Source organism: Pleurodeles waltl, chromosome 8 (assembly GCF_031143425.1).
Source record: "Pleurodeles waltl isolate 20211129_DDA chromosome 8, aPleWal1.hap1.20221129, whole genome shotgun sequence".
NCBI classification, from domain to species: domain Eukaryota; kingdom Metazoa; phylum Chordata; class Amphibia; order Caudata; family Salamandridae; genus Pleurodeles; species Pleurodeles waltl.
In genome coordinates this window covers 853,667,900-853,695,753 of record NC_090447.1, presented here as the reverse complement: position 1 = coordinate 853,695,753, position 27,854 = coordinate 853,667,900, and the positions used below count along the sequence as shown (strand labels likewise).

The 27,854-nt window shown below is 43.0% G+C and overlaps 1 protein-coding gene across 1 annotated transcript in view; it reads right to left on the bottom strand.

Moving 5' to 3' along the window:
* ABCC4 (ATP binding cassette subfamily C member 4 (PEL blood group)) overlaps positions 1-27,854 on the bottom strand; it is a 1,378,868-nt gene that overhangs the window by 381,530 nt on the left and 969,484 nt on the right. Inside the window, exon 22 of the mRNA XM_069205134.1 lies at positions 3,397-3,516. Coding sequence (XP_069061235.1) covers positions 3,397-3,516 — 120 coding nt within the window. The remainder of the gene's footprint in view (positions 1-3,396; positions 3,517-27,854) is intronic.

Below are 27,854 nucleotides of genomic sequence, written 5' to 3'. Positions count from 1 at the left end.
AATACAGTAAATTGATTGCTTTGGAATTCCTGGACAATTCTACCACAAGCAATGTTATTAAGTTTTTAAAAAAAAGGTTTTTCCAGAGATGTTATACCTCGCTGTATCGTGAGAGACAACGGGTATCAGTTTTTATCAGTAGAAATGAAAGCATTTTTACAACCTTCAGGAATTGATCATTATAAGTCAAACTTATATCATCCACAAGGAAATGGCTAAGTAGAGCGAGCTAACCATTTCTTTAAGGAAACTGTTCAGTTGGCTTTGAGAAATAAGATATCGATGAGGGAGGCTCTGCAAAATCGTTTATGGGCTTACCATACCACATCTCACAGTGTTACAGGTGTCAGGGTAAAAGTGCCTGTAAAAACACTGAGTACACATAATGTGGTTAAACCTAAAAGTACTTGCATTGAGGATATTCAGAGTAAGAAAAATCAGGTCCAGGAAGTGGTAGGTGGTAAAGAAATAAAAATGAAAAAGATATTATGATATGAGAATGGCTGTGACCCAGACTAGATTGTTGGTGATCATGTAAGAATCAGAAGTCCTGGAACTAGTGCTGGTATAACTAAATTTGGAGAGCCCCATAAAGTTATCAGGACACCAGGGTCGGCCACTCGGTTAGAGAACGGAGGGTTGTGGAACATGTCACATGCCACATGAGTGTCTTCCAATGTTGCAGAGAATACAAGGGAAGTCAATGCCATGAATAGTGAAGGAGCTGGTGGTGATCAGAAAGTACATTCATGTGTGTCTGACACACAAGTGCCCCAGGATACGTTAAAGATATCACACCCTCATCCAAGGTTCTGATGCAAATAGTCATAGACAAATGATGGATATGGAATGTGGCAATGCTTTCCAAATGCAAGGATTTTGTGATGTTGTAAATTCATCTGAAGAAAGGGAGATGATATAGTGTAGATAAACGCATATGTTTTATTGATATATACTGTGTTATGTTGGTGGTCTCTTGTTTATTTCCACCATATTGGTGAGCGCATTGAACCTCACGCTCACCATGCAATGTTGACAAGGAGTTGGGCAGTTGGGGAACGAGAGAGCGTTGGGATATTGTCGCTGTGAATGAGGTAGAGAATGAACCTGATTGCTGTGTCTTGTTGTTTCTACAACCTCTCTGCTTCGTTTATTCTTGCAAGTGTGAGGCTTTATGCTACACACATTCCTTTTTGGAAGACTTCTTTTGGAGTCTTCACTATGCTCACACCTTCTTGCATTCCCAAATTATCTTAAGCCTTTATCCACCAATCTTTAAGATTTATTTCAGAACTATCCTCAGTTCTTACTGGATAACTCACAATTATTTCATGTTTAAGAGAGAGAACAGGAGTTCCTTTATGGAACAATTATTTCTGATTCTCAGCTTCTGATTGTAATTGCTCTGTAATTGCTCTGATTGTGATATTACAGCTGTAATTCTGTACCTTTTAAATACTCTAATGACCTTCATATATATATTTGATTGACTATTCAATCAATCAATCAATCAGGAATTTGTAACGTGCACTACTCACCCGTGAGGGTCTCATGGCGCTGAGGAGGGGAGGGTGTGAAGGGGGAGGGGGGTGCTGCTACTGCTCGAACATCCAGGTCTTGAGGAGTTTCCTGACGTTTAGGAGGTCTTTGGTCTGCCGCAGGTGGGAAGAGTTTTCCACGCTTTGGCGGCGAGGTCGAGACTGATCTACTGCTGGTTGTAGTTCTGCGGACGCGTAGGACGGTTGTGAGGGCGAGGTCAGAGGAGCGGAAATGCCAGGTTGGGGAGTAGAAGGAGAGTCGTCTGTTGAGGTATTATGGTCCGGTGTTGTGCAGTGCTTTGAGAGCGCGGGTGAGGAGTTTGAAGGTGATTCTCTTGTTGACTGGGAGCCAGTGCAGGTTTTTCAGGTGGTCTGTGATGTGGCAGTGGCGGGGATGTCCAGGATGAGGCGTGCAAAGGCGTTCTGGATGTGTTGCAGCCTCTTCTGGAGTTTGGCTGTGGTTCCTGCATAGAGGGCATTGCTGTAGTCCAGCTTTCTGCTTACGAGGGCTTGGGTGACTGTTCTTCTGGTTTCGGTGGGTATCCATTTGTAGCTTTTTCGGAGCATGTGGAGGGTGTTGAAGGAGGAGGAGGAGATGGCGTTGACTTGCTGGGTCATGGATAGTGAGGGGTCCAAGATGATTCCTAGGTTGCGTGCGTGGTCGGTGGGAGTCGGAGTGGTTCCGAGAGTGCCAGGCCACGCGGAGGGGTGGAGCCAAAGATGAGGACTTCTGTCTTGTCGGAATTGACAATGGGAATAAGCCAACTTAACTACAATCATTGATTCCTGGTCCTTACTGCGGGGCCAAATGGGCTTCACGGTAAATTGTAAATTAAACTGTCTGTTATACTAACTCTCATGTGAATCTAGACCAATGTAAAAAGGTCCATCGGTCAAGAGTGTAAATTCACAGTCATGTGTGTTCCCAGCAATATGGTACAAGGGTGCCTGTGTTGTGGGTAGGATTGTTTTATTCAGTACGGAATACATTTTTGCACAAAAACTATCCTTAGAGGCATATTCCTCTTTCAATGTGTGCTGCAGGAAGTAATGTAGAGCAAAGAATATTTCTCTCCTCGTATGGCTCTGTTGGGCAGGTGCACCATTTAGGCTCAAGCCCAGCTTTACAGGTCTTTGTTAATATGGGTTTGGGTGGATGCACGGTAATGCCCATGCTCTACCCATCTAATGCCTACACTATGCGCGGCTCTACGTTACTTTGTATTTACTAAACCACGCAAAGTCACACAAATAGATTTTCTGTGGCTTAGTAGATGCCAAAGTCACACACAATCTTACTAAATCTGGACCTTCTTCTCTACTTTCACCTTACATTTCTGCTCTTAGATGATTCCTTCACCATAGTTAAGCACACATTTATCGTTAGAACTACTGGTTACTTTAGCAACACCATTGCAGCTTGTGACCAGATTTATGACACAGAGCACATCTGAACCTCCTGTGAAAATCACAGTCTTCATTCCCATTCAACTGCAGCTGGGGATTGTGGTCAGATGTCACAGATGGGAGTTAACTTATCTGATTCTTTATCTTATGGAAGCGCTTGGAACAAATTATCTGGTCACTTCTAAAGACTCCAAAGAAAACACTGAAGTGACGTTTTTTACATTCATAGTACTGGGCAGCCAGCAGTATTTATTTTTGCTTTCATATGATCAGTGTCTTTTCAATTTTGCCACCAGAACTGATTTAATTAGCTCTTTGGTCATTTTAGCACTGCCCATGGCATTGGTTGTCAATTTCTTCAAAATATGTTGACTGCTTTGGTCTTATTTACTATCCATTAAAAATAACACATAGACAGATAGCAGGCACAAAGTTTCTATGTGTCACACACCTGAGTGAAGGTCTTGCTGAGCATCAAACAGCTCCTGGAATCTTTGCTCAGATTTGAAGGCCCGGATTGTCCAGAGCCCTTGAAGAGAGGAAGACAAGTGGGAGAAGACCGGGCTTCGCGCTGCAAAACAAACACAGGAATTACTGGAATATAAAGAGGTGAAACATATTTTGCCTGCACTCCTGCAACTATATTTTTTATTATCAATGGCAAATACATTTGAACAAGACTTTATACACATTACTTTATCATCATTACGACTGTCCTGAAAAATAAACGTCCGTAAATTCCGCCAACTGGATTTACTGTTACTACAGGTCCTATTAATTTCAGAGGGGGAGATAACAGGGAATGTGTGTTTTTGGGAAAATAACACTTAGACAGGTGCGTAGCTTGGTTAATAAGACTGGGTGGGGTGTGAGCTTCAGATTTTCTGACAATCACACTGGCATATCATGGTCATCATTATATGAGAAGCAGCGCACGAGAGGGATTTGTGTGCCAGTAGAAAGGGAAAGGAGTGCGGATTGTGAGAAGGTACTTAAAACACAGTATTTTGTAAAATAACCATGTTGTAAGGCTTTCAAACCAGTGACGAGGGTGTATGTGTGTGTGTTTTTCCGAGTATTTTAAAATCCCAGGTGAACTCCGACAGACACCCTTTCATACCCGACTTAGCTCCTATGCCCTACTATTTATTTAATGTTGCATTGATTATGGGGGTGTAACACCCCAAACACCCACACTGAAGCTATGCCCTTGCATGCAAAAATGTGACTTACCATGAAGAAACAGGACTTACCAAAGTGAGTTCCACATGTTTTCCTCTGTATTCCACTCAGACATTACCTGTTTGAATGAGGCTAACTCTCCAGGTGGGATAACACTGAGCAGAAGAGTTGCTGCCAGGGCTGGCTTTAGCGCTGACGGCGTCCTGTGTGAGAATCTTTTTGGCGCCTTACCCAAATTACCTCCATCTCCACTAATTCCCTCACTCATCTCTCCATAGTCTGATATACATTTTATTTGTTTTATAGCTCTACTCATAACAGTGTAGGGTGTTGGAGCACTTTACATCAAACACCCTATACGGAGCCTAAGAAACATACATGTGTAAATCAGTCTTTAGAGAATGTTACAATGAGGATTATAAGGCATAGCAATCATGCTATCCACACTAGTTGGCGGTATATTTTAAGAGTGTTTGGTCTGGAGAAGAACAAACTCCAGATTTAAAATGTACCATATTGCTTGGGGTGGACTTTACTAATAAAAATATATTTCTACCTCAACAAACCTTTTTTTAGCAACATTAGGATAATTAAAGATAGCAGAAAAAAACATAACCTTCTAATCTATGCCATGCAGTTTGCATGCAACTCTTTGATGACAGTTCATAGGTCACTGGGCTATATTAGGATTGTAATTTATGAACTGCAAGTAACTAACGTATGTCTGTGACAAAAGCAGTAACTTGCAGTGGTATCCACATAAAATACAGTTCTGTGATCTGCATGGTACACGTTCTTTGCAGCAGATATATTAATCCTCTGCACACTACCTTATAATGAGTTAAAACTACTATTAGACAAAACTGATTGTTCTCTAGCAGGAGCATTAATCAACATTTGACATTTTTTACTATTGCCTGAGATCTGCTGGACTCACAGGGAATTCTGCAGCAGGTGCTTCTAAATACTTAAATTATATCTGCACACAGCACAACTCTCTCTCCCCCCTAATGTCTACACCAGGTGCGGTTGCACTAGTCACACCGTCCTAAAGTCAGCTCTGGTTGCTGCTGAACTCATAATTCCGATAGGCTGCGTTTACAGTTGTTTACCAGTTATTTACTCACAGGAGTTAGCAGGCTACCAATATTGATGGTGCAGATGCACAGTCAATCCATTTTTCTGCCTGCACAACACAACAGATCCTAATGTGATTCCAGTATTCTCCTTGTTTTATCATTGTGAAAAATCATCTGTACTTTTTTCACCCTTCACTGACCTCAAATTCAGCATTCTTACTACTTTTGCAGGGAGAGTATTACATGCATATTCTGGACCCTCAGTAACTACTTTTTCTCCAGTACATTCGAAACTCATAGAAATCTGTGGATGTTTCTGGTGTGGGCACTGGTATGGCTAGGACAGGGGCATTCGGTTAAGGATGGGTTCCTCATGACTTCCAAATGGGTAGAAAAACAGAGATATAATTGTGGTGCCTTGGGCCCTCATTCCATGAGCTGGAGACAGTGCAGTTATTGCAATAACGCAAGCTACACACTTGAGTTTTGGCCAAGTGCTATACAACAGACTCAAGGAGCTGTCACCATGACACCAAGTATAGCTAGAGCTGCCTGTGCTCATACTCTTTAACGCGTACGCAGGACTTTTGTTATTTCTAGTTCAGTGCTCCGATTAGAATGATTCCTCCTAATAGGTTTCTTGATTAAGGAAAGCCATTCCGGCTCATTAAGCATGACTGTCGTGGATCGACTTGCACACTTCCTGTACTGACTGTGTCAAAGAGAATGTCATCCCAAAGCCTGGGATACAATGATCGTCCATATTATCACAGCTGCAAATAATGTGTCTAAATAGGCATCAACAGAAGATTGTTCAATTGAAACACGAACGTTTTGAGAGCTGACTTCAGAGCTGGAAGCTGTATTTTGAATTCCATTTTAACAGAATGCCCAGCAAACCCAAATTGGCTATGGATTTAGAATCAAACGAGCAAATCAACTACCAATAAACCCTATGGGTACGTTCACAACAATATAAAAAATAGTGTGAAGGGAGGTTAGAGAGAAGAAAGTGAAGAAGTATGGGAGGTCAGTTACCCGCAGGATCGAGCAACACCTAACCAAACCACAAAGGTAACTTACCGTGAACCTGATGTGCTAGAGGGGTGGGCTTTGTCATGAGCAAAAGCAGAGGCCTGTGAGCCTGTATGCATTATAATGTTACAGTATGCCACCATGTATGGTTGTATCCTGTGGGGAAAAGTATTCAATGTTATGTGTCTCTTTAACTATGTCCTCATGAAGGATATAGTGGGGCTTGGGAAGGTACTGAAACAAAGGATGGGGTCTGCAGCTATGGTCAGGGTTCAGTAGGCACACCACTTTCCCTCCCTTCCCACATCCAATGTTCTATGGGCCAGAATCTCTAAAATGGACCTTATGGCCGAGTAGATGTGAGGGAATGGAGGTACAGTACGAAACCCACACAATGATGGTATATCCAAAAACAGTGGTAGTAATGGGGTGGGGGTGAAACTATCTCAGTAATTAGAGGGTCAGTGGAACTACCCATGTCTAATTGTGAAGAAATAGCTGAGAACAGAGCCATCTCGTGTCAATGGTTACAGTGTCATCCCAGACATCGGACAGGGAAATGTACAGGAGTATAGTAGAACAAGATTAGGCTGAGGTATGTGTGTCTCACAAAGTGCCCATAAGCTAGGTCAAAATCGTGGGACTGGTCATAGAGTTTATAGATAATCTTTTCATAACCCACCATAGCCATCGTCTCCTGAAACAAGTCAGAGTGGATAGGGACTGCCAGGGATTTCTAGAGCCTCAATGTGCATAACTTATTGACAGCAAGTGCTCTAGCAACCACCTGTCTTGTACTAGTCATAATCCCGGAAGTAAGAGCTTTATTGTGCAACAAGTGTGAGACGTGGGCAGGACCATAAAACATGCACAATTTCCAGCCCACTCACTCACATCTACACCAGTTTATGTCTGGACCCATGTGGGCCAGGTGCAGCTTCTACTGGGATTAATGCTGTTCATGCAATATTTTCAAAACAGCTGAATGTATTCAAGTCTTACTTAATGTAGACCTTTATAATGGAACACCAAGCTGTTGCACCATACTTCATCATTGAATTGTAATGCAAGACTTTTCAGCCATTTAGTCCTGAGATACTTCGCTGCTGGATGTTTTAGGTGACCATCAGCCAGCAGGTCATACAGAGACTGGACCCAAATATTTTTCTAAATTTGCCAGTGCAGCACATGGTTGTCAAACCGCAGAAACACTTGAAATATTGTGCTCTATTTTCAGGAATTACGTGTAAGTGCGGACAAAAAACTAAGAAGTCAAAAGTGCCACGAATTATCAAGATAAAATAAGCTTACCAGAGAGAAATTGTAAACTAAATAGACGAGGGACTGGACTGGCAGGAAAGGAAAGTCCAGTAAGTGTCAGCGGGCTGATAACTTGTGGCACTTTTGACTTCTTAAATTTTTGCCCGCACTCACACCTTGTTCTCCTCCATGTAGATCCTCTCGATCAATTTTGTAATTGGTTTAGAGCAGTGGTTCCCAACCTGTGAGCCGGGGACCCCTGGGGGTCCGCGAAGTCTCCTCAGGGGGTCCGCGGCTGCTTAAAAAATTTAATAATATTAGGTCCCAGCTATCAGTAATGACTCCTTGGGGGTCCCAGTGTTCCAATAATGATTCAGTGGGGGTCCCCCGGCTCCAGTATTGATGAAATGGGGGTCCACAGAAGTCAAAAGGTTGGGAACCACTGGTTTAGAGGTCCGGGCAAACTGGGAATATTTTTTATATTACCTTTTCATTTCATGTTTCCTAGTAAGCTTTGGTTGTCGCTTGAGGCCTTACTTTATTAGCAGTTTTGTTACTCCGGGGCTAATACCTCACACATTACCCCTAGGCTCTGTCCAACTTAGTTTTGGTTGCATCATACCCCATTGTGACTACTGACGTTCGACCTGGTATTGCCTCCAGGGTATGGTAATTGTTTCAAATCATTCAGCATGCCGATTTTTCTCAAGTTTGGCACTTTTTTTTAAATAGTTCAAGGAAACTCATGCAACACGGATACATGAAGTGTGCTAGATTATTCACACTTAACTCTTCATTTTTTTTGCATGTGTCCTGTGATTTGCTACCTGTGTATTTTATACATGTTTTACAAGAAGCATGATTGACCTGATACTCCAGCATTTGCATATTAAACTTGCTTGGCAAGCTCACTGCATGCTTTGCTATTGAATTACAGAGCAATTGCTGCTCACACGAGCTACCCATGGACACTGACAGTATTCACTTTTTCACCTCTTTACTTAAGCTGTTTTCTTCATAAACCATAAGTATTCCGCTTGTGTTATTAACATCAGTTCCCTTTCTCTTTTCTCAACTTTTTACTTCTCTAGCTCTTGTGAGCTTGTACAGGTGACTTTGCTCTCAGGCATAATTCTCCATCCTGCTGATGATCCTTCATTCTCCCAGGATCGAAACGTCATTGACTAGAGTACTTTGACTCATCAATAATAATTCTGGATTTGTTATGTATAGATGAGCATTGCTACTGTGTAAATTGTGACTTTAACCATTCTGGATTAATCTATCACATGTGTAAGCCTCGAAACCTTGGATGTACATGTATGTTTGTTGAGTGAGAATGTAACCATGAAAGCTTTTTGGTTACAATGTAAGCCTCAGTTTTTTATTTGACACAATTCTTTGTTTTTCCCTCTTCCTATCTGATGGGTGACTCCCTCACAAGTGCCTTTGTAGAATATATATGTCGGTCTATTAGACAGAATTCATAGGTGTTATTGAATTATTAAATTCCTATGTATATTTAATTGTTCTTACATGTTGTACAAGGGACCTTTGTTTTTGTAGAAATACAGATATCCTGGCTCCCTCTTTTCCAGTCGGATTCTTTCCCTTGTTTCACAGAAACATACAAAATCAAAATCATCCTTTGTGGGATGAATTTGTTTCTTGATCAGGAACCATAAAGGTACTAAACACAAGATGTAGGCCATTTGGTGTGTTGTATAATACGATCTGATGGGCAACAGCAGAATGCTTCACTCACAGTGGTCACATGCATTTTTGGACAATTTAAGTATTGGCCTTGCCGTGGCCAAAATTAACGTATCGATACTGAAATCAATATCTGAGAGAGTAGTAGTTGGAATGTGTAATGGCAGCATTGCAAAAAAATCTTTAATTAAACCTCAGTGCCTCACTTATATTGACCACTTGCACCTTAACAGTCAAAGTTAGCTGTAGCTTCAATGACTTTTCAAAGTCTGCCGATGTCTTGGCCAACAAAAATTAGATATTATCCAACACCTTGTTTTTCAGGCTTTGGTTCATTAAAACGCACAGACAGAGTCGTATCCACCAAAACGAGTAGTGGTCCAGGACTGATCTACTTTTAGGTCATTGGTAGTCCTTCACTTTTGGACCAGTTAATATGGAATCCCAAGATAAGGGAGAACTTATTGATCAAAGACAAAATGTGAGGGATGAACATTTGTGGGTTAAAGAGAGTCAGCAAAATGTTGTCTGTGTACACGAAAACCTTCAGAGGGCCTGCTCAGAGGACTGGTTGGGGAAGTAATGTCAGTAACGGCAGACAACATGGCAAATCTTGATAGCCAATGGTTCAAGGGTAAAATTAAACTAGCAGTGATAGTGGGTATCGCTTGTGTGGAGCCCCTACAGTCAATGTATCAACAAGAAAGCCACTGCTAGTACTCTGGGCCAAGGGAGCTTGCTCTAGTCAGTGTATATTACTAATAGGTTGTCTGGGGACCTGAAAATGTAGCCCTCCTCTAGTCGATCAAACACTTTTCCAGCAACAAGGGAAAAGGCTACCTTTTTGTCATGGTCTTTATAGACTTGCCACAGAAGATATGAGAGTAGTCATAATATTAACTTAGGATCTACCAGGGCAGAATCCTTCTGGAATGGGGAAGACTAAGGAAGGGATCAATGGACGGAGCCTGTTGGGAGCAATCTTCGCAAGCATCTTGATTTCATGTTTCAGCAGTGAAATAAGCATTGAATGAAGAATGCTCTTACTAGGTTTTAGGATTAGTGTTATAATAGCTCAGTTGAAGTCCAGGCACAAATATCCATAATGTTCAGCATTCAGGAGCGCTTTGCAATATAACTGCAAGATGTTGGGGTTTTCTAGTCTTCTAGTACTCAATAAAAAGCTATCCCCCTCTTTTAAAATATATCGTTAAATGACGGATATGCGTTTTGCATGATTACTTGTAATTTTGTGTAATTTTCCCATATTTTCACATAATTATGCTAACCCTTTCGCACACCTCGAATATAGACATTGCTAACTGCCCACAGCATTCGGTTTACTCTGGTAACATATATGTATAGGTGTTCATACACAATTTCGTGCAGGGAGGCACTAAATAATCAAGCTCAAGTTGTAAAACAACTGGGTTAAGGTTGGATATGCTGCCCTGGAGATTAGACATGATGGTGGAGTAAGGTTCAAGCAGTCAATCATTGTGGATGTAAGCGCTTTGGACACATGATACAAATTAGTAGCCTCTACCATGTGAATGTAGGAGCCTTCACACATCTTTGAGTGAATGATATTCCAATATATCACGCAGAAGGCCCTGATCCCTAAAACGGCCCAGGTCTGTTTTACCCGACCTGTTCAGGACTAGATCAGTAGTCATCTTCCAGGCGCCACCTTCACTCGTTTTGTCCCTGCCAGACTCGGAAAGTGCCCTGGACAAGTGCAGGAAGCGTATTTTTAAGTCATTGGGGCTTCATTCAAGGGCCAGTCTAAAGACTGAACTCAACACAAAGAGTTTGGCAAACACATAGAAGACCCTACTATCCATTCAGATCCTCTGAACAGTTTCGGGAAATTATTTTTGTTATTAAAATAGCAACCCCCATCGTTTTTATAATCAGCAGAAGCAGTTACCAGTCCCTTTTGTGATTACCTGCCTCAGAAGGGAGCAGGAAGAGAGGTACAAGAAAGTATTTTGTTTTGATGTAGTGAGTCAGTTGACATTTAGAGAAATGCATTACTCTCTGAGACAGTCGTGTCGTGCATGGGTCAGTAGTTACAGTATTTCTGGAGAGTACATGTCCAGTATGGGCTATGTGATAAGAATCTCTGGGCTCAAAGTGTGAGATTAGACTCCTCGCCAGCAGCACCAAGATGGAGATCTCTCTAAATATTACTGCTTTGTATGGACAGTATGGACTACCGGGTATGTCACGTGCAAAAGAGGCAGTTGCAGGTGCAATGGGCTAAAGGGACGGACGGGCAGTGATCACTGATGACAGCAAGAGATGTAAATAAAATAGGAAGGGAGAGTGGATGGAAGGGAATTAAAGAAACTACTCCACTCAAAAGACTGACAATGAGAAATGATAGGAACACCCCTTTGAAAGAGAGTAACGGTCCTAAAAAAGCTAAATATATTCCAAAAACACATCGAAGTAAATCTCTTTCATGATAACTTTAGACAGATGAGTTGATCACTCAGGCCCCACCACTCCGCCTTCCACTTAAAAATCAAGGGCATGAAGTACAGCAGCAGTGGTTCCCAACAGGGGTCCGTGACCGCTTAGAAATTAATATATAATATTAACAGATTAGGTCCACAGCTTTTAGTAATGACTCTGTGGGTGGTAAGGAGGGGTTCCCAGATTCCAATAATGATTCAGTGGGGGTCCCTGGGTTCCAGAATTAATAGAGTGGGGGTCCACAGAAGTCAAAAAGGTTGGGAACCACTGCAGTAGAGGGTGTAGAGAAGAGAAACCACACAGTAAGGACACAAATATGCGCAAGAATGAGATATAATGTGACTGGATTCAACTTTCTCAAGAAATCTTGACATTGTCACATCTGCTCATATACCGCGGAGCACACACAGCTCCTGGGCCAGAAAAGGCATTCTGCTAATTTGGTAAAATTGGTCCTTGGAGCATCCAAACATCTTTTCAGAGAGTCTAGTCTGGTTTGGCAATTTCACTGTGGATAGATTTGATCTCTGCTTTCATATCCACTGTACTTCCTTGGACAGCCATTAATGATACTCTGATGGAGGTGAGTTCCTGTAGGATCAATTCTATAGTATCATCTGCCATGGCGAAAGGCTATGAAGTCTAAGGGTCTTCTCTTGGCTTGTCCGAGACCTCTTTCACAAAAAGTAGTAGGCTTGGAGCTTGTGACAGAACATGAGGATATAGAGTGGGGTTCAAATGGCTGATCATCCTGCCTCAAGGCCAGGGTGCAGCACCACAGCGAGTAATCTGCTTATGGACAGGTGTGGTCTCAGATAGTAACACAAGGAGGGCCTTCTGTCTCCCACACCATTGGAGACAATTAAAATGAGACCAAGCAGTGGGGCACTCCAGCACCCACAGTTGCGAATAGAAGTAGCAACAGTGGAAGGGGAACTCATTATGTGCCAGGTTCCTGAATCGGGAGGTCAAAACTGTTGGTATAGTGGGTGGCACCTTAGACATGTAGCAGAGGTTGGGATCTTTCTATTCTTGACCGAAATCTGATTTAGGCCAAAGGAAGCAAGCCATGGACTTAGGACAGGACATCACTCACTGACCACAGTAGCTCAGGTTAAGTCAATATGGCCATTGCAGGCCTTAGGTTCTCAACTTGTGAAAAGGAAAAAGGCCCCTGGGGTCAGCAGTAATCAGTCCTTAATCTGATGCACACTGTCATTTAATGTATCTGCCCCAGAGGTGATGTTTCATGTTTTGCCGAGGTCTATATGTTTAATGCTCTTTACATTAGCATGAAATAGGGCATAGGTTGTCCTTTGCTGTCCCAGTCCTGCACAGACAATTGCAAGCTGTTGTGTAATTGTATAGTTGTTCCCCACCCACACCATCACTTCATCCAGGGTTGGTGGATCAAGGCCTCATTTTTTTCAGAACTGTGCTACTCGTTGTCTCTCCACTGACCCTCTGTGAAATAGAGTGGATTACAGGTGAAGTCCATGTCGTCTAAACAATTGTGTGTCCTCTGAACACAGATCCCCTCATTCTCATTATGCCTCAGGTCCCTCTCATGCTTTCTCCTTGCACCACCGTCACTCTCAGGTCAGCAGTCCTCATGGTTGAAGGGATGATCTGTTGGGCAATAACCACCAATCTGGATGGGTATGCCGTTCAGCAAGGCTACATGCTTTCATGACTCAGGATCAAGATAGATGGATCAGCAAGCGCAAGTTGCGTTCAAGGGGTTCATTTCACTATATCTCTAGTATGATGTTGGTGAATTCTATACCTTTAGAACACTACCATTCAGCTACAATCTCCTCCACTTCAGCTTGCCATCGCTGCAGGCATTAATTGACAACCACAGCAATGAATGGAGGTGAATGAGTGGTGGAGTCGATCAGAACCTTACTGAACAGCAGCCATCTTAAGCTCTGTCACACTCTGTCTATCAGGTATAGATTAAATACAGCAGGCCAAAGGACGTTTGCACCCCAGCACTTAGATGACTGTACACTCTGGAAAATCAAATGAGAAGAAACAGGCTAAGGCTTTCATTACAAGATACAGACTAATCTAAGTTTGGCCATAATAAAAGTTGCTGCGCAAATCGGGATTATGAGTTATGTGGAACATTCCAACTTATGATTTTATTCACCCGGACATTTTATCAGTGAAATCCTGGAGAAAGATCAAGTGGAAAAACTATCCAGAAATTGGGCAGAACCTGCGGTTCTGGTGTTGAAGCAAAAACGTCACAAAGTTATCCCTGTGTAAGAGTAGAATACTCATAATGGTCTGGTAATGTTGCTCTCCATAATCATCAGTCCCTGTGCTATCTGTATATTGGGGTTCAGAACAACATCATAACTACTGATGTCCTTCAAATGAAGGCCTAAAACTTACATGGCCCTCCTAGACCTTTTTCACTACACCAGCGTACTCGTACATTACCCTATTACCAACTACTTAAAACACCTACTAGTAAAACCAAAGTTGTAATTGTACTTAGGCGACCATCTTTTCATGGAGACTGAAGATGAAGCAGATACTAAAAGATTTTTTAAGAAAAGACAGTTCAAAAAGATCCTCTGTAATCTCTGCCCAGACTTCCAAGTATTAGTAGTTGGTACCTGACTTAACACAATGATTAAATGCCTCGCTTAACTGGAATATGGCCACTCTACATAGCAGCTCACCCACTTATAAACAGTAGAGAACATTAAGTTCAACTCATCTTTCTGTATGCACCACCTTCCTCATGGACTGGTGTTTCGAAAGAGACATCCGCAAGCAGGTCATGCATATTTAATTTGTTGATAACGAGCCTTCACTTGGCTGCCTCTAGACTGGGCTGCAAATTGCTATTCCAAGTATATTGTTCCTAGCATAAGTTGTTTTGATGATCATCTATAAGTGGCGGGGGACTGGTCCTACGACTTCTATGTTTTTCTCCACGTTGATAACCATGTATGGTATGATTGTGATGAAATAGGAAGACATACAGAGATGTTACATGCAACAGCAAATTCCTCTGCAATAGCTTTGGGACTAGTAGCAGAACTGCTAGATGCTTGTGGCCAATGCTGATCCAAAACAGAGTGACTTATATTACCATCTGATGGCCAAAGAGGAGGTCTATGCAATAGTACGACCTCAATGCTCCGCCAACCCTTTCTTCAGTATACACGAGCTGATAGATAATATGAAGGTGAATGTAAAGAAACTGCAGGAGAAACAAAGGGGCCCCAACCTGAGTCCAAATGGCATGCGGGTGTGGCTGGGGGGCCGGGGGTTCAGCCATTGGGGCATGCAGGTATTTGAGTCTGTCATTGGTATAATTCTAAATGCCGTTGTCATTTATCTTGCCATAGGTTAATATTGTGCATCATCCGGTGTTCTTTCAAAAATAAAGGCACTGTCAATATTTTAACACTTGCTGCTTTTCAGAATAAAGAGGAAAGTAATCACAATAAAATTAATAAAGAAATGGTGAGATTGTGTTGTATTGAATTTATGTAAACAGACGTTTCCTCTCAGAAAAAAAGGGACGGGAAACATATTCAAATCATGTAGCATCATGCTTACATATATTCATATATTTATGGAAAGAAATGCTAGCACACACACACACACACACACACACATACAGACATATATATATATATATATATATATATATATATATATATATATAAAATCACAAATGTATTCACTATTAATCAAATATGAAGGTAATTTTCTATTTGTTCGAAGTCGCACATAGTATTGTATAGCTGAAAGCTTTGAATTGCCATGGTAGGCCCAGGAACCATCATGCCCTGTGCTGTATATTGCATATTTTAAGCAAGCGTCACCTCATTTTCAAATTTGGCAAAGGGTAGCAAAATTCTGTGAGAAGAATGGAGGCAGTATTTCTGAGTATAAATGATTTCCCCCCCTTCACGGATATACTGTGCTTCCATGAGGGGATGATCCGGTCACCTGCCCACAAGATAAGTTTTTGCTGAGAAAAACAAATTCCTATCACATGATCATGCTAGATGGTCTTCTATGGAGAGAAACTGTATGTGTACTAAGTCGATTTTACATGTGTTTTAGTTCATAGCTCCAACTGAGCATTTTCTAGCAAGTGCCTTGGTCAGAAGAAATAAAAATTGTCTTTTGGTACTATGCTCCTGGCACTAAGTACATATAGTTTGGGGCCAGGGACAATATGTTATGGTGTCTGTTTTGTCCTTGGGACAAGTAGGCCCAACCCCTGCAGCATAAACCCTTTGGCTGCCAGTTTACAGTACATTATAGATCAGACAAGGGCATTGTCTGCAGTTAAGGTAATAATTGTGTTGATATGTTAAAGCTGTTTGAACTTATGGTTCACTAAAGCAAAACCTTTATTATAAGGGCAAGCGCTCTAAGGAAATGCTGTAAACCTCGGACTGCACTACTGATAGTGGTTGCAGTATAAAAATTTATACACACTTTTGCAAAGTTTAAGATGATGAGGCTAAGTATAATGCTACCATAATGCTCTCTGATTAGATGTAAATATTTGCAGAATCTTGAAAGCAAGATTGATGACAAACGACAACTAGGAACAAACATGTTGCTTAACTACTGTGAACTTGTACATACTATTTCTTTGAAGTATCATTTGGTAAAATGTATTAATGCATGCTAGTATTTCCAAATAATATTCATAATGGAAAATCAAGGTAACAGGTTTCAACAGGATTATGGGAAAAAAATGAAAATAAACAAGCATTGGCAAAGCCAAAAGGTCTGACATTGGTGGACACCCTTTTGGTTTTGTAAACATGTGTCTTTTTTTGACATGGTTTGTGTACAACTTTATAACTGTGGGAGCTGCTGGGCCCTCACAATTATAACAAACATTGGCAAAAATAAAAATATTTTCTGTTCTCAATAAGAACACAATGTCACAACGTTCCCGCCACTGAATAAAACTACTTTGTGTGCTGATATATTCCATGTGAAAGAGCAGAATACCTTTGCCCAAAGTAAAAGCCAGTCAACAGACAGATAGGGGAAAAGACAGACGTAATATAAACAAAAGGTCTTAGTTAACACCAGACCTAATTAGGGGCCTAATTATTTAAAAACGTCACAAAAGTGCACCCATGTTATATGTCCTTGCATTAGTGCAGATTTACGGCTTTCATGAATTCCCACGAATTTACAGAAGTAGGCAGGAAATCATACTTCTACACAATACAACAAATATGGATGTGTAGATTTGCTCATGCAAAAATCTGTTGAACGTTTACAAATTCACTTTCCCTCCAACTACTTTTATCCCAATACTGGAAAAAAGGCTTCCTTCTGCCTTTGTCAGGAGTAAATTTCTAACCTTTCTCAGAATGGGAAAAGATTAGAGAAGAGCTGGTGAAAACCCCTAAAACGTGCAAGTTAGTAAGTTTGCACAGACTCAAAAGAGCATTCCAACCCTGGAACTATTAGTTTCCACTACCTCCAGCCCCAGTATGTAGATCTGCGGAAAGGTAGCAATATAAGGAATTGCTAATATTCAAACCCTCCTATATTATGAGCCCGGGCATAATCAGAGAGGTTATAATCAGAGTTTGTCATAATGAAATTGCTGCCTTAATTTGTCACTGCACTATGTGGCACCAGAGGGACAAGTGGATTATTTTTACAGGGCAAGTGGATTTATGAAGCAACCATTCCCAAGGACCAGTAGATATTTTATGAAATTCCACACCCCTGATGATACTTTGTATTAAACTTAAGGCTCCCGTTTTTCAATTTTTACTGATTTTTACAGATAAATGCAGACAGAAAACAATATGGTTTCTGTCTGTATTTATTTTTAAAAGCAGAAAAATACGAAAACTTGTTATTGCATGAGATAACCAGCAGGTTTAAGGGTGTACCAGTATAACTGCCACCTTAAATTGAGGGAAAATATTCTACAGTACTCCATTGATGCTCTTGAGCAGTTGTAAACAGTCGAGAAAATGCAAGAGCACGAAAATAGGAAAGGTCAGGACTTACTCTCAAATAATTTACTCTAGAAGCACTCCTTCAAATTTCGTAGAGTTATTCCTAGTTCAGTGATCATTCTTGAGTTAAAAATGAGACTATCACAATGTATTAATACTGTTATGGTACTGAAAGTCCACCATATTACCAACCTTCTTCACTTAAATGTCTATGTAGTTAAAGGACACTAGGAGTTAATATGAAATGTCCAACAGTCCAAAACAACCAACATTACTAGAGTAAAACCAAATTATCTAGAACTAGATACTAGCAGGACAAATTTGATCATTAAGAATGCAGAGGAGAGACAGTCATCAAGGAAACGGATAGAGAAAATGTTAGCCAAAAAGAGAATTAACTCAGGTAATGAAAAAAGAGGTGGCAATCACACTAGAATTCTATGTTACAAATGTCTACTCTAAAGCTTAAAACCAACTACTGTACTTCCCAATATTTGTCAAATCATTATAGGCCAGTGCAAAATCTCAACAGAACAAGAAAGTGAACAAAGTTCAATGGAGAACAGCTAACTACCCTTCAAGGCCTTGTGAATAATTATTTGGATTATCTTATTTTGTTAGCAGATTTGGTTAAGGAAAATGCAAACCATGCTTTTGCATATTTGAAACAAAATTTGGTTACTTTCTTATGGCAGTTATATGTCCTGCATTGTACCTTAGGTAATCTATAAATAGGTGACAAAAAAGCCCTCTCACAAAGGCTTCTCGACAGAATCCCACTTTGGACTTTTCCCTCTCTCCACACAACTACACACTAATTTGGGTTACCTTTGAGCATTCGTTATGCACTCGGGACACTTGTTTTGGAAAGTATTAATCCTAAAACCATTTCCTGTTCTAGAAAACAGAGAAGGCAACAGTCACACTGTTGAACCCAGTGAAATAGAAGCTTAATTGGGCATCAAGGCAATAAAGTTTTCCTTCCTTGTTTCGAGGAATATATAAAAAACACTTTCATTGAAATTGTTCACAGGATACAAAACACTGAATCACTGGCTATATTCAAACCTCATCCTTAATGGAATTTTTTTTTTTTAATGGGTGGCTTTTTTTTTAAACAAATGTACTATTGGCATGTACCCTGTGACTTACTGTGTTATTCTTTCTTGAATAAGGCACATTTCTCTACCACAGAACTGAAGGTTTGCAGGGAGATTCAGTATGATTGCAGCATGAGTTTCTGGCAAACCCGCTGGAAATAAATACCCCGGAGTGCAAGGGCTTGCTACTGCTGACTGCCAGCACAATAGGCAAAGAGAAAGGACCAACACTGTATGGGCCTCACCTGAAAACAGACTGAGAAACGAACGCTTAACAGCCTGTCTGCTCCTTTTGAGCCCTTTAACTTAATGTCATGCAATGTTCACATACCCACATAATAGCTGCGCTCAAAGGGCCAAGAATTGGTTATGCCTATCAGCGGGAATGACAGTTTTACAAAAGGAGCATTTTAAAGCCTTTTCAAACTGCTGTACCTTTCCCATTTTTTCTTTTAAATATTTTATGAATCGAAGACCTTTCTTTCATGGGGGAAATAACTGTCACTTAACATGGTGTGAACATAATGCAACATGACAGCTATCACATTTTAAAGGGGACGTCGCGTAATTCCTCTCAGGTAACTAGTAGCGAGTCCACTGAACACTGTCGATGTATACTTGCCGTGCATGCAGCAGAATTATTTCCTGTGTCTATGGAACTGCGGAAGGCAACACTTTATTAGGGTCCATTTTGAAACAAATTATTGTATTAATGGAAATTCTCTGCCCAACAAGTCTACTATCCAGAATGGGAATTCAAACGTGCAGCATGATCAATGAGCACCAATTACATCACTACAATACACTAGGTCACTGGTTCATAATCTGGGCTTCATGGAACTCATGATCATGGATGCATATTCGGAACTGGTTAGAAAATGTAATTCAATATTATCAGACTAATAAAGACACAGATTAAAACACACAATATGCTAAATTGCAGATTTCAAAACGCTACGTAAATATGAAAAGAATGTGAAACAGTAGCCTAAAAGTATTCGTGGGTCCAGTGCAAGTATATTAAACAACATATTTTATGGACAATTGGTGGCTTCAATTGAAGCACTGATATGAGTTTATAAAAAGAAAGCATACATTAGGAGGAAAAAAGTCAAAGTGATAACCCAGAATCTAGTATATCGCTTTGAGTTTTAGAAATAAAACAATATTTTGAAAAGTTCCACATTTCCCATTCATTATGATTAAAATTTCATTATTGTGAATATTTTAGATTGTGAATTAAATACAATATTTCAGCATTTATGTATTTGTTTAATGTATACCTGTTTCTGTATTTTTGTGTATTGTCTTGATATTCAAACAGTAGAAAACGGTAAAGCTGGGACCACCAGCTTCCACTAGTGATTCACTTGGCGTCCACAGAAATCAAAAAGTTAACAAGCATTGGCAAACTCACCTATGCAAGAGCTATTGGTTTTGTCAATGTGCTGTGGCCATCTTTTACACCAGCGTGGCTACTGTTCAGCATGGCTAGAAGTGGAGTGTCGTACAGCGGAATGGTGAAGAATGGAGTAGAGTGTTGTATAGTAGAGGGGTAGAGAGTGTCATGTACTGTAGTGGCAAAGTGCCGAGTTGCGCAGAGTGGCATAAAGTGGAGTGGAGTACAGTGGACTGGTGTAGAGGCTTTGGGGTACAGAGTTGCAGAGTACTGTGGAGTAGAGTGCAGTGGCATTGAATTCAGTGGTGTACAATGCAGCGTCGTAAAATGCAGTGGCGTAGATTAGAGTGGTGCATAGTAGAGTGGAGTGGTGCAAAGTGGAGTGGCACAGAGTGGCATGGGCGGTTCACTATCATGGGCATTGGCGCTCTACCCCCTTTATTTTTTCCTCAAAAATGCAACGTTTCCTTCTTTATATATTTTTAAAATGTGATTGAAAAAAATGGAGACACAAGCTGCCGTCATCCTCAGCCATTCTACTGTGCCTCTGTAGTGTTAAGCACAGAAGTGCATACAGGAAACTGAGCAATGGAGAATGCATAGTGTGCCAGTGCAAGCTTTGATTATACACTGTGTACACTCTAGTGCCAAGCCTCTGTGTTTTGCGCATGCCGCAATTTCGTGAACGGGTAGATCCTGCAGAGGAATGTGAACTGCAGAGTAAAGCTAAACAGGTGAACTATAAGTATTTAAGATTTTTGTTATGGGGAATTAATGTGCTCAGAGTTCAAAGTGGTCCGTTTACTTTTCCACAACTGATGTCTTTCGGCCTGGGAGTGTGCTTGCTGTCATGCTGTTTTCTGTTACTGTGCACTTTTTGGAACATGCACACCTTATCTTAAAGAAACTCAAAAGGAGACATATAAAGGCACCAGAATAAATAGCACTCCTGTGGAGAAGAATTGTGTTTCTGTGCGTTCAGTGGCAAGAACAAAAAGCAACAGTTATTCTACATATATATTTGCCCTGATGAACCACTCAGCACAGTCGTGCTCGCTCCCTACTCCCCTCAGACAAATATATAGTTTCATTTTATGCCCCACCACTTTCAAACCCCACCAGCCTCCACTGAAGAGTGGAGTGGTGCAGAGTCGAGTGGCATAGAGTAGAGTAGTGTAGAGTGTAGTGGCACAGAATGCAGACTAGAGTAGAGTCAAGTGGAATAAAGGGCAGCGGCATAGAGTAGCACAGATTGGTGCAGAGTAGAGTATTGTGCCATATAGTGCAGTGAAAAAGAGTGCAGTGATGTAGAGTGGAGTAGCGTAGAGTGGAGTAATGCAGAGTAGAGTGGCATAGAGCACAGTGGCACAGAGAGCAGTGCTGCAGAGTAGACTGTCAGAGTGCAGTGGGGTAGAGTGGTGTAGAGTAAGGTGATGCAGAGTAGAGTGCTGTGGCAGAGTGCAGTTATCTACAGTGCAATGGTTATGACTAAAGTGGCGTAGAGTGCAGTGGCGTAGAGTGGAGTGGCGCAGGGTGGTGTAGAGTGCAGTGACGTAGAGGAGATTGTTTCATAGCAAAGTGAAGAGGCATAGAGTGGAGTGGTGCCGGGTAGAGTTGAGTTGCGCAGAGCAGCATAGAGTGTACTGGCATACAGTAACGTGGTGTACAGTGCAGTGGCATAGAATGCAGTGGTGCAGAGTAGATTAGAGTGGCATAGAGTCGCCTGGCATACAGTGCAGGGGTATAGAGTTGAGTGTTACAGAGTAAAGTGCATTGGCATAAAGTGTATTGGCATGGAGTGCAGTGGCGTATAGTGCCGTGTTGCAGAGTGGCACAGATTACAGTAGTATAGAGTGCAGTTTTGTAAAGCAGATTGGTCTGGCCTAGACTGGAGTGGGGTAAAGTACAGTGATGAAGAGTGCAGTAGTGTAGAGTGGAGTGGTGAATAGTGCATTAGCATAGAGTAGATTGGCACAGGTTAGAGTAGAGAGGTGTAGCTTGAAGAGGCATAGAGTGAAGTGGTGCAGAGTGCAGTGGCGTGGAGTGATGTAAAGTGGAGTGGTGGAGAGTAGAGAGCCATGGTGTGGAGTGGTGCAGAGTAGAGTGGAGCGGCACAGAGTAGAGTATTCATGATGTGGTAGCACACTGCCATTGCAGACAACACATTTTCAATTGAAATGACTATTACATTTGCACAGACATACAGTTTTACTAATAAAACTATACAGTGCACAGACGTAAATGTGAGGAAACTGCATCCCCTAGTGTAATGATTTGCTTTGATCAGATTAAAGTATTTGTTTCCAACATACTTCAGAAATAACAAAAATGTACTTCATTTGTGTTCCTAATTCTGATATATTCTGAAGTACTTACACAGTTCACTTAAATTCTGTTGCGTGGTAGAAAAAAACTCTTTCCTACACCCAGTACCCAGCAAGATTGTCACACAAATGCTCTCACTTTCAAGTCAGAGAAAGAAAAGTAAACAAGCACCCTTGGAAGACAGCGTCTAGCATTTGACTTCGGTCTTTGAATGCACAGCAAATGTGACAAGATAAGAACATGATTTACAGGCCTCTTTACAGAAAGAGAGCACTCAGTAGGATACTGTAAATAAGGTTTGGGCAAGGAAAGGTATGAACCCAAGCTGAACAGCCTAAAACAAAGCCAGCAAATGGAAGGCAAGAAAATGTGAGTTACAAACCACAAATCCAATGGCAAGCAAATGGTAGAATGCATTCCTAGGTCAACTTTCTGAATCCCCCAAGATCTGGTGGGCTGGCTGCTTCATGGGATTTTGAGAACATCAATTATAAACAAGTTTTGTGGGATGAAAGTTTAATTACAAAAAATGTAAACATAACTGTTGTTATGGGCTGGGGAAAAAATCATCCTACATGCATCTTTCAATATAGCATTGAGGGGGAGCTGTCAAACAAAAACAAACAAAAACATTCAGGAAATAACAAATAAAATAATTCTGGAGGTAAGTGTTATTTAAAAAAAAAATGCCTCGTTGCAATTCGCAAAAAGTAGTCATTGATAGATGGTTAAAAGAGGAAAGTTAAGACCAGAGGACAAAGGCTGGTTCTAGATGTACCAGAAGGTTTTTGCTGGTGGTATTGTTTTCCTATTTTTTTTAAACTGTATGAGATATTGGCATAAAGGTCAGTTTGGCAAGATGTGTCCCAACCTGAGTAAAGCAAGAGTCATGAGAGGAGGGAGGGTAGAAGCAATGTGGATGTAGCTGTGAAGGGGGCTATTCTTTTATGGTGGAAACAAGGAGAACATGCAATAATACTTGATTTTATTGTTAATCCACCTCTATACTCAGTTGGGAAGACTGAGGATTGTGTGTAGGGTATCTAACATATCATGACAAGTCTTAAAGTGGTATGTTGGGCAAGCTGAAAGTGTACGACACAGTATAGTGCATTGGTAGGGGACTGTGGTGGTCTGTCAAAGTGAAGAAAATGCTTTTAATGCCTCAGAAAGAAATGGGACCTGTGCTGGATAATGTATGTGAACAGTACATAACATAACCAATAAAAACATCAAATTAGCCAGTCCACGTGGTGCTTTCCCACAAGACATGTGGAGATTACCTGCTGTGTATTGTCTTGACAGTTTGGATATATGCATTTGGACTGCTTTCATCTTCAACAAATTGTACTTTATTCACAATTCCAGATTTACCCAGAGTCCATATATCTCAACATTTGGAAACAGGAAAGAGGGAGATTTAAAAAAATTTGAATAAGAAGAGTTTATTTTCTGCAATGAAAAGCATTGAAGTGCTTATCAAGTAGTACTGGATGAGCAATCTAAACATGCCATTGCTCTTGTGAAACACACATGTGTTTTCTAATAAATTTAGATGTCTTTTGGGTTAGCAGAATTCCAGCACATTATGATGAATTTGCAATATCTTGATATAGGACAAAGGTGAGTCAGAGTTCAATACTATATTACACTGTGTGTTTAGAATTGTGGGTGAGCACAGAATGGCTTTGAAGAATAAGTTACTTACCCTTCCAAAACACTTATCTGGTAGAGACAATGGCCCTCATTACAACCCTGGCGGTCGGTGTTAAAGCGTCGGAAAGACCGCCAACAGGCCGGTGGTAAAAAAAATTGAATTATGACCGCGGCGGAAACCGCCAACATAGACAGCCACTTTAACACTCCGACCGCCACAGCGGTACAAACAAACAGCATGGCGGTCACCGCCAACAGACAGGTGGAAGACAATGTACCGCCCACACCATTATGAGAGGCCAATCCGCCACCTTTTCCGGGGTGGATTCAATGCGAACAAAAACAAGGCGGAAACTGGACTTTGAAGGGAAAACTCTCACCTCTACACACCCCACGAGAAACCAGGATGCCATGGAGCCGGAACTTCAAATTCTACCTGCGATTGTCTTCCTGCTCCTCTACCAGGAGCACGAACGACGGCGGAGACGACCACGGTGAGTACTGCACCTACGACACAGGGGAGGGGAGAGGGAAAAGAGAGTGACACACACACGCAATACCCCCACCCACACCCTCACACACAACAACACACACACCAATACATGCTGAAACATTACATTTACACCTCCCAACCCACCATGGAAGAACGCAAGGACAAAAGGAAATGAGGTGAATGATTGTAATCAGGAAAAATCCATTAGTCAAAAATATATATACACTATTAACAAATATGAACACCAGAATTCAAGTCCATGTACTGCACCTACATAGTCTGTGGACCACTGAGCCCAAAATGCATGGGCGAGGCCCACACTCAATACCCGATCCAAACGGAGAGAACACTGCAGGGGCATCAGATCGAAATAAAACAGGCACCTCAGGGGGAAGGGAAGGGGGGGCACCTCAGCCGGATGAGTGCACAACGCCAGCTCCACAAGGGGGCTCCATGCCCACTGCTTCTAAAGTCTCTCCAGTGGGTGGTTTGCCCACTGCTTTATCTTGGGGAGTGCAAAGCAACAGTCTCACAAGTCTCTTGAGTGGGTGGTTTGCCCACTGCTTTATCCTGGGGAGTGCAAAGCCACAGTCTCACAAGTCTCTCCAGTGGGTGGGTTGCCCACTGCTTTATCCTGGGGAGTGCAAAGCCACAGTCTCACAAGTCTCTCCAGTGGGTGGGTTGCCCACTGCTTTATCCTGGGGAATGCAAAGCCACAGTCTCACAAGTCTCTCCAGTGGGTGGGTTGCCCACTGCTTTATCCTGGGGAGTGCAAAGCCACAGTCTGACAAGTCTCTCCAGTGGGTGGGTTCCCCACTGCTTTATCCTGGGGAGTGCAAAGCCACAATCTGACAAGTCTCTCCAGTGTGTGGTTTGCCCACTGCTTTATCCTGGGCAGTGCAAAGCCACAGTCTCACAAGTCTCTCCAGTGGGTGGTTTGCCCACTGCTTTATCCTGGGGAGTGCAAAGCCACAGTCTCTCAAGTGGATAACAGTCTCCACTGGTTCTGGAGGGGACTTTGTGCCCAGAGTGCTTCATCCTGCCAAGGACAGAGGTAGTGGATGTGATACTCCACTGGTTCTGGAGGGGGCTTTGTGCCCAGAGTGCTTCATCCTGCCAAGGACAGAGGTAGTGGATGTCATTCTCCACTGGTTCTGGAGGGGGCTTTGTGCCCAGAGTGCTTCATCCTGCCAAGGACAGAGGTAGTGGATGTCATTCTCCACTGGTTCTGGAGGGGGCTTTGTGCCCCGAGTGTTTCATAATGCCAAGGACAGAGGTAGTGGATCTGACACTCCATTGACGGTGGGGCAACAAGGAAGCAGTCCAGGCCCCTGGAACTGACCACCAGCCTCGTACGACTGACCACTGGGGATGGCAGCCATGTTTGCAATGGTGCCACTGGCAGAGGATGTGGCATGGCCGCGGGCAGTGCTGGCGGCGGCCTCAGTAGCTGCGGTGCTTGCGGCGCTCACTGGGCAGCGGTGCTGGTGGGGGGCTCACTGAGTGTGCTGCTGGCGGCGGTGTCCTGAGCGACGGTGCTGGTGTGGGGCTCACTGAGCGTGATTCTGGCGGCAGTGTCCTGAGCGTCGGTGCTGGTGGGGTGCTCACTGAGCGTGCTGCTGGCGGCGGTGTCCTGAGCGGCAGTGCCCGTGGCGGCAGTTCATGTGGCGGTGCCAGTGGCGGTCTTGTCCGCCGTGCAGGTTGGCGGCGACTTCCCTTTCTTTCTCTGGCCCTTCCCCACCTTGGATGGTGCCGCAGCTGTCTTGCCACTCCCAACTGTTGTCGTGGCTGAGCCTTTGGTGGCAGGTGTTTTGGCCTTCTCCCTCCGGGCTGTGGGCAACTTCTTTTGTTTTGGAGGTGGGGGAATGTCCTTGGCCTGACTCCTTGGGACATTGGCTGCCTTGCTGCTTGGCGCACTCCAGAAGCTGGTTACTGCTGGCACCACTGTTCTCGGTGATGTGGTGGCTGAGGTGATGGGTTGGGACCTGGAAGGGCGGGCCCTAGGGGACAGAAGGGGTGGGGGAGCTGAAGGGAAGAGGTCAAGGTTTGACAGGAAAAGTTTTTTAGACACACTGAGACGGGTAGATGGAGGGGGTTTGGGAGTGGAGGAAGAGGTAGTGGTTGTAGGAGGTGTTCGTTTGCTGACTTTGGGTGAAGGTGCATGGGCTGGGGGCTGTCGTGAGGTGGATGGCTGTTGGGTGGGTGTGTGACTGCGTTTGTGTAGTTTGGGAGGAGGGCTCACAGACACACTGGGAGAGGACACAGGGGATGTGTGAATGGTAGTGGGGGTGGTGATTGCACGTGAGCAGTGTGTGGTGATTGGCGTGCTGGTGATGGACGTAGTGGCTGAAGATGTAGTGCATGCAGGTGTGAGTGGAGACGTGACAGGGAGGGAGGAAGGAGACGTGGAGGAGGGGGAAACAGTGGAGGCAGTGGCTGTTGGTATGTCTGCATGGGTATGATGCTTGTGTGAGTGCCTGTGGGATGTGTGGTGCTTATGTTTGCCAGAGCTAACCTTGTGTGTTGAGGTGTGTGCATGCTGGTCTGATGGTGTGCTTGGGATAAGCTGAGGTACTGGGGATTGGGTCTGGGTGGAGGAAGTTGGAGGGGGGAGGCTGGATACAGGGACAATGGCTGCCATCAGTGCTGAGGCCAGAGTTTGAAATGCTCGCTGGAGGGCTGCCTGACCAGAATGAATGCCCTCCAGATATGCATTTGTCTGTTGCAACTGCCTCTCTACACCCTGGATGGCATTCAGAATGGTAGACTGCCCAACAGTAAGGGATCTGAGGAGGTCAATGGCCTCCTCACTGAGGGCAGCAGGGCTGACTGGGGCAGGGGCTGAAGTGCCTGGGGCGAAGGAGATGCCCACCCTCCTGGGTGAGCGTCCACGGGGCACACGCTGAGGGGCTGCTTGGAGGGCGGTGCTGGTAGGGGGGGTGGCCGCTGTACCTGTAGATGCGGTGGGCACAGAGGGGCCCGCCACCGCAAGGGAGCTCCCATTAGAGGAGGAGTCGGTGTCGCTGGTCTCAGCTCCTGTCCCCGCCGTGGAGCTCCCCTCGCCCTCCTTCCCACTGGTGAATTCTGAGTCCGTAGTCTCGCCCTCCAAGGCCATGTGGGATGCAGCTCCCTCCTGCTCCGGTGGCACAGCTCCTCCGCCTGATGATGCTAATGCACACAAGAACAGGGAGACCACAAAAAGGGG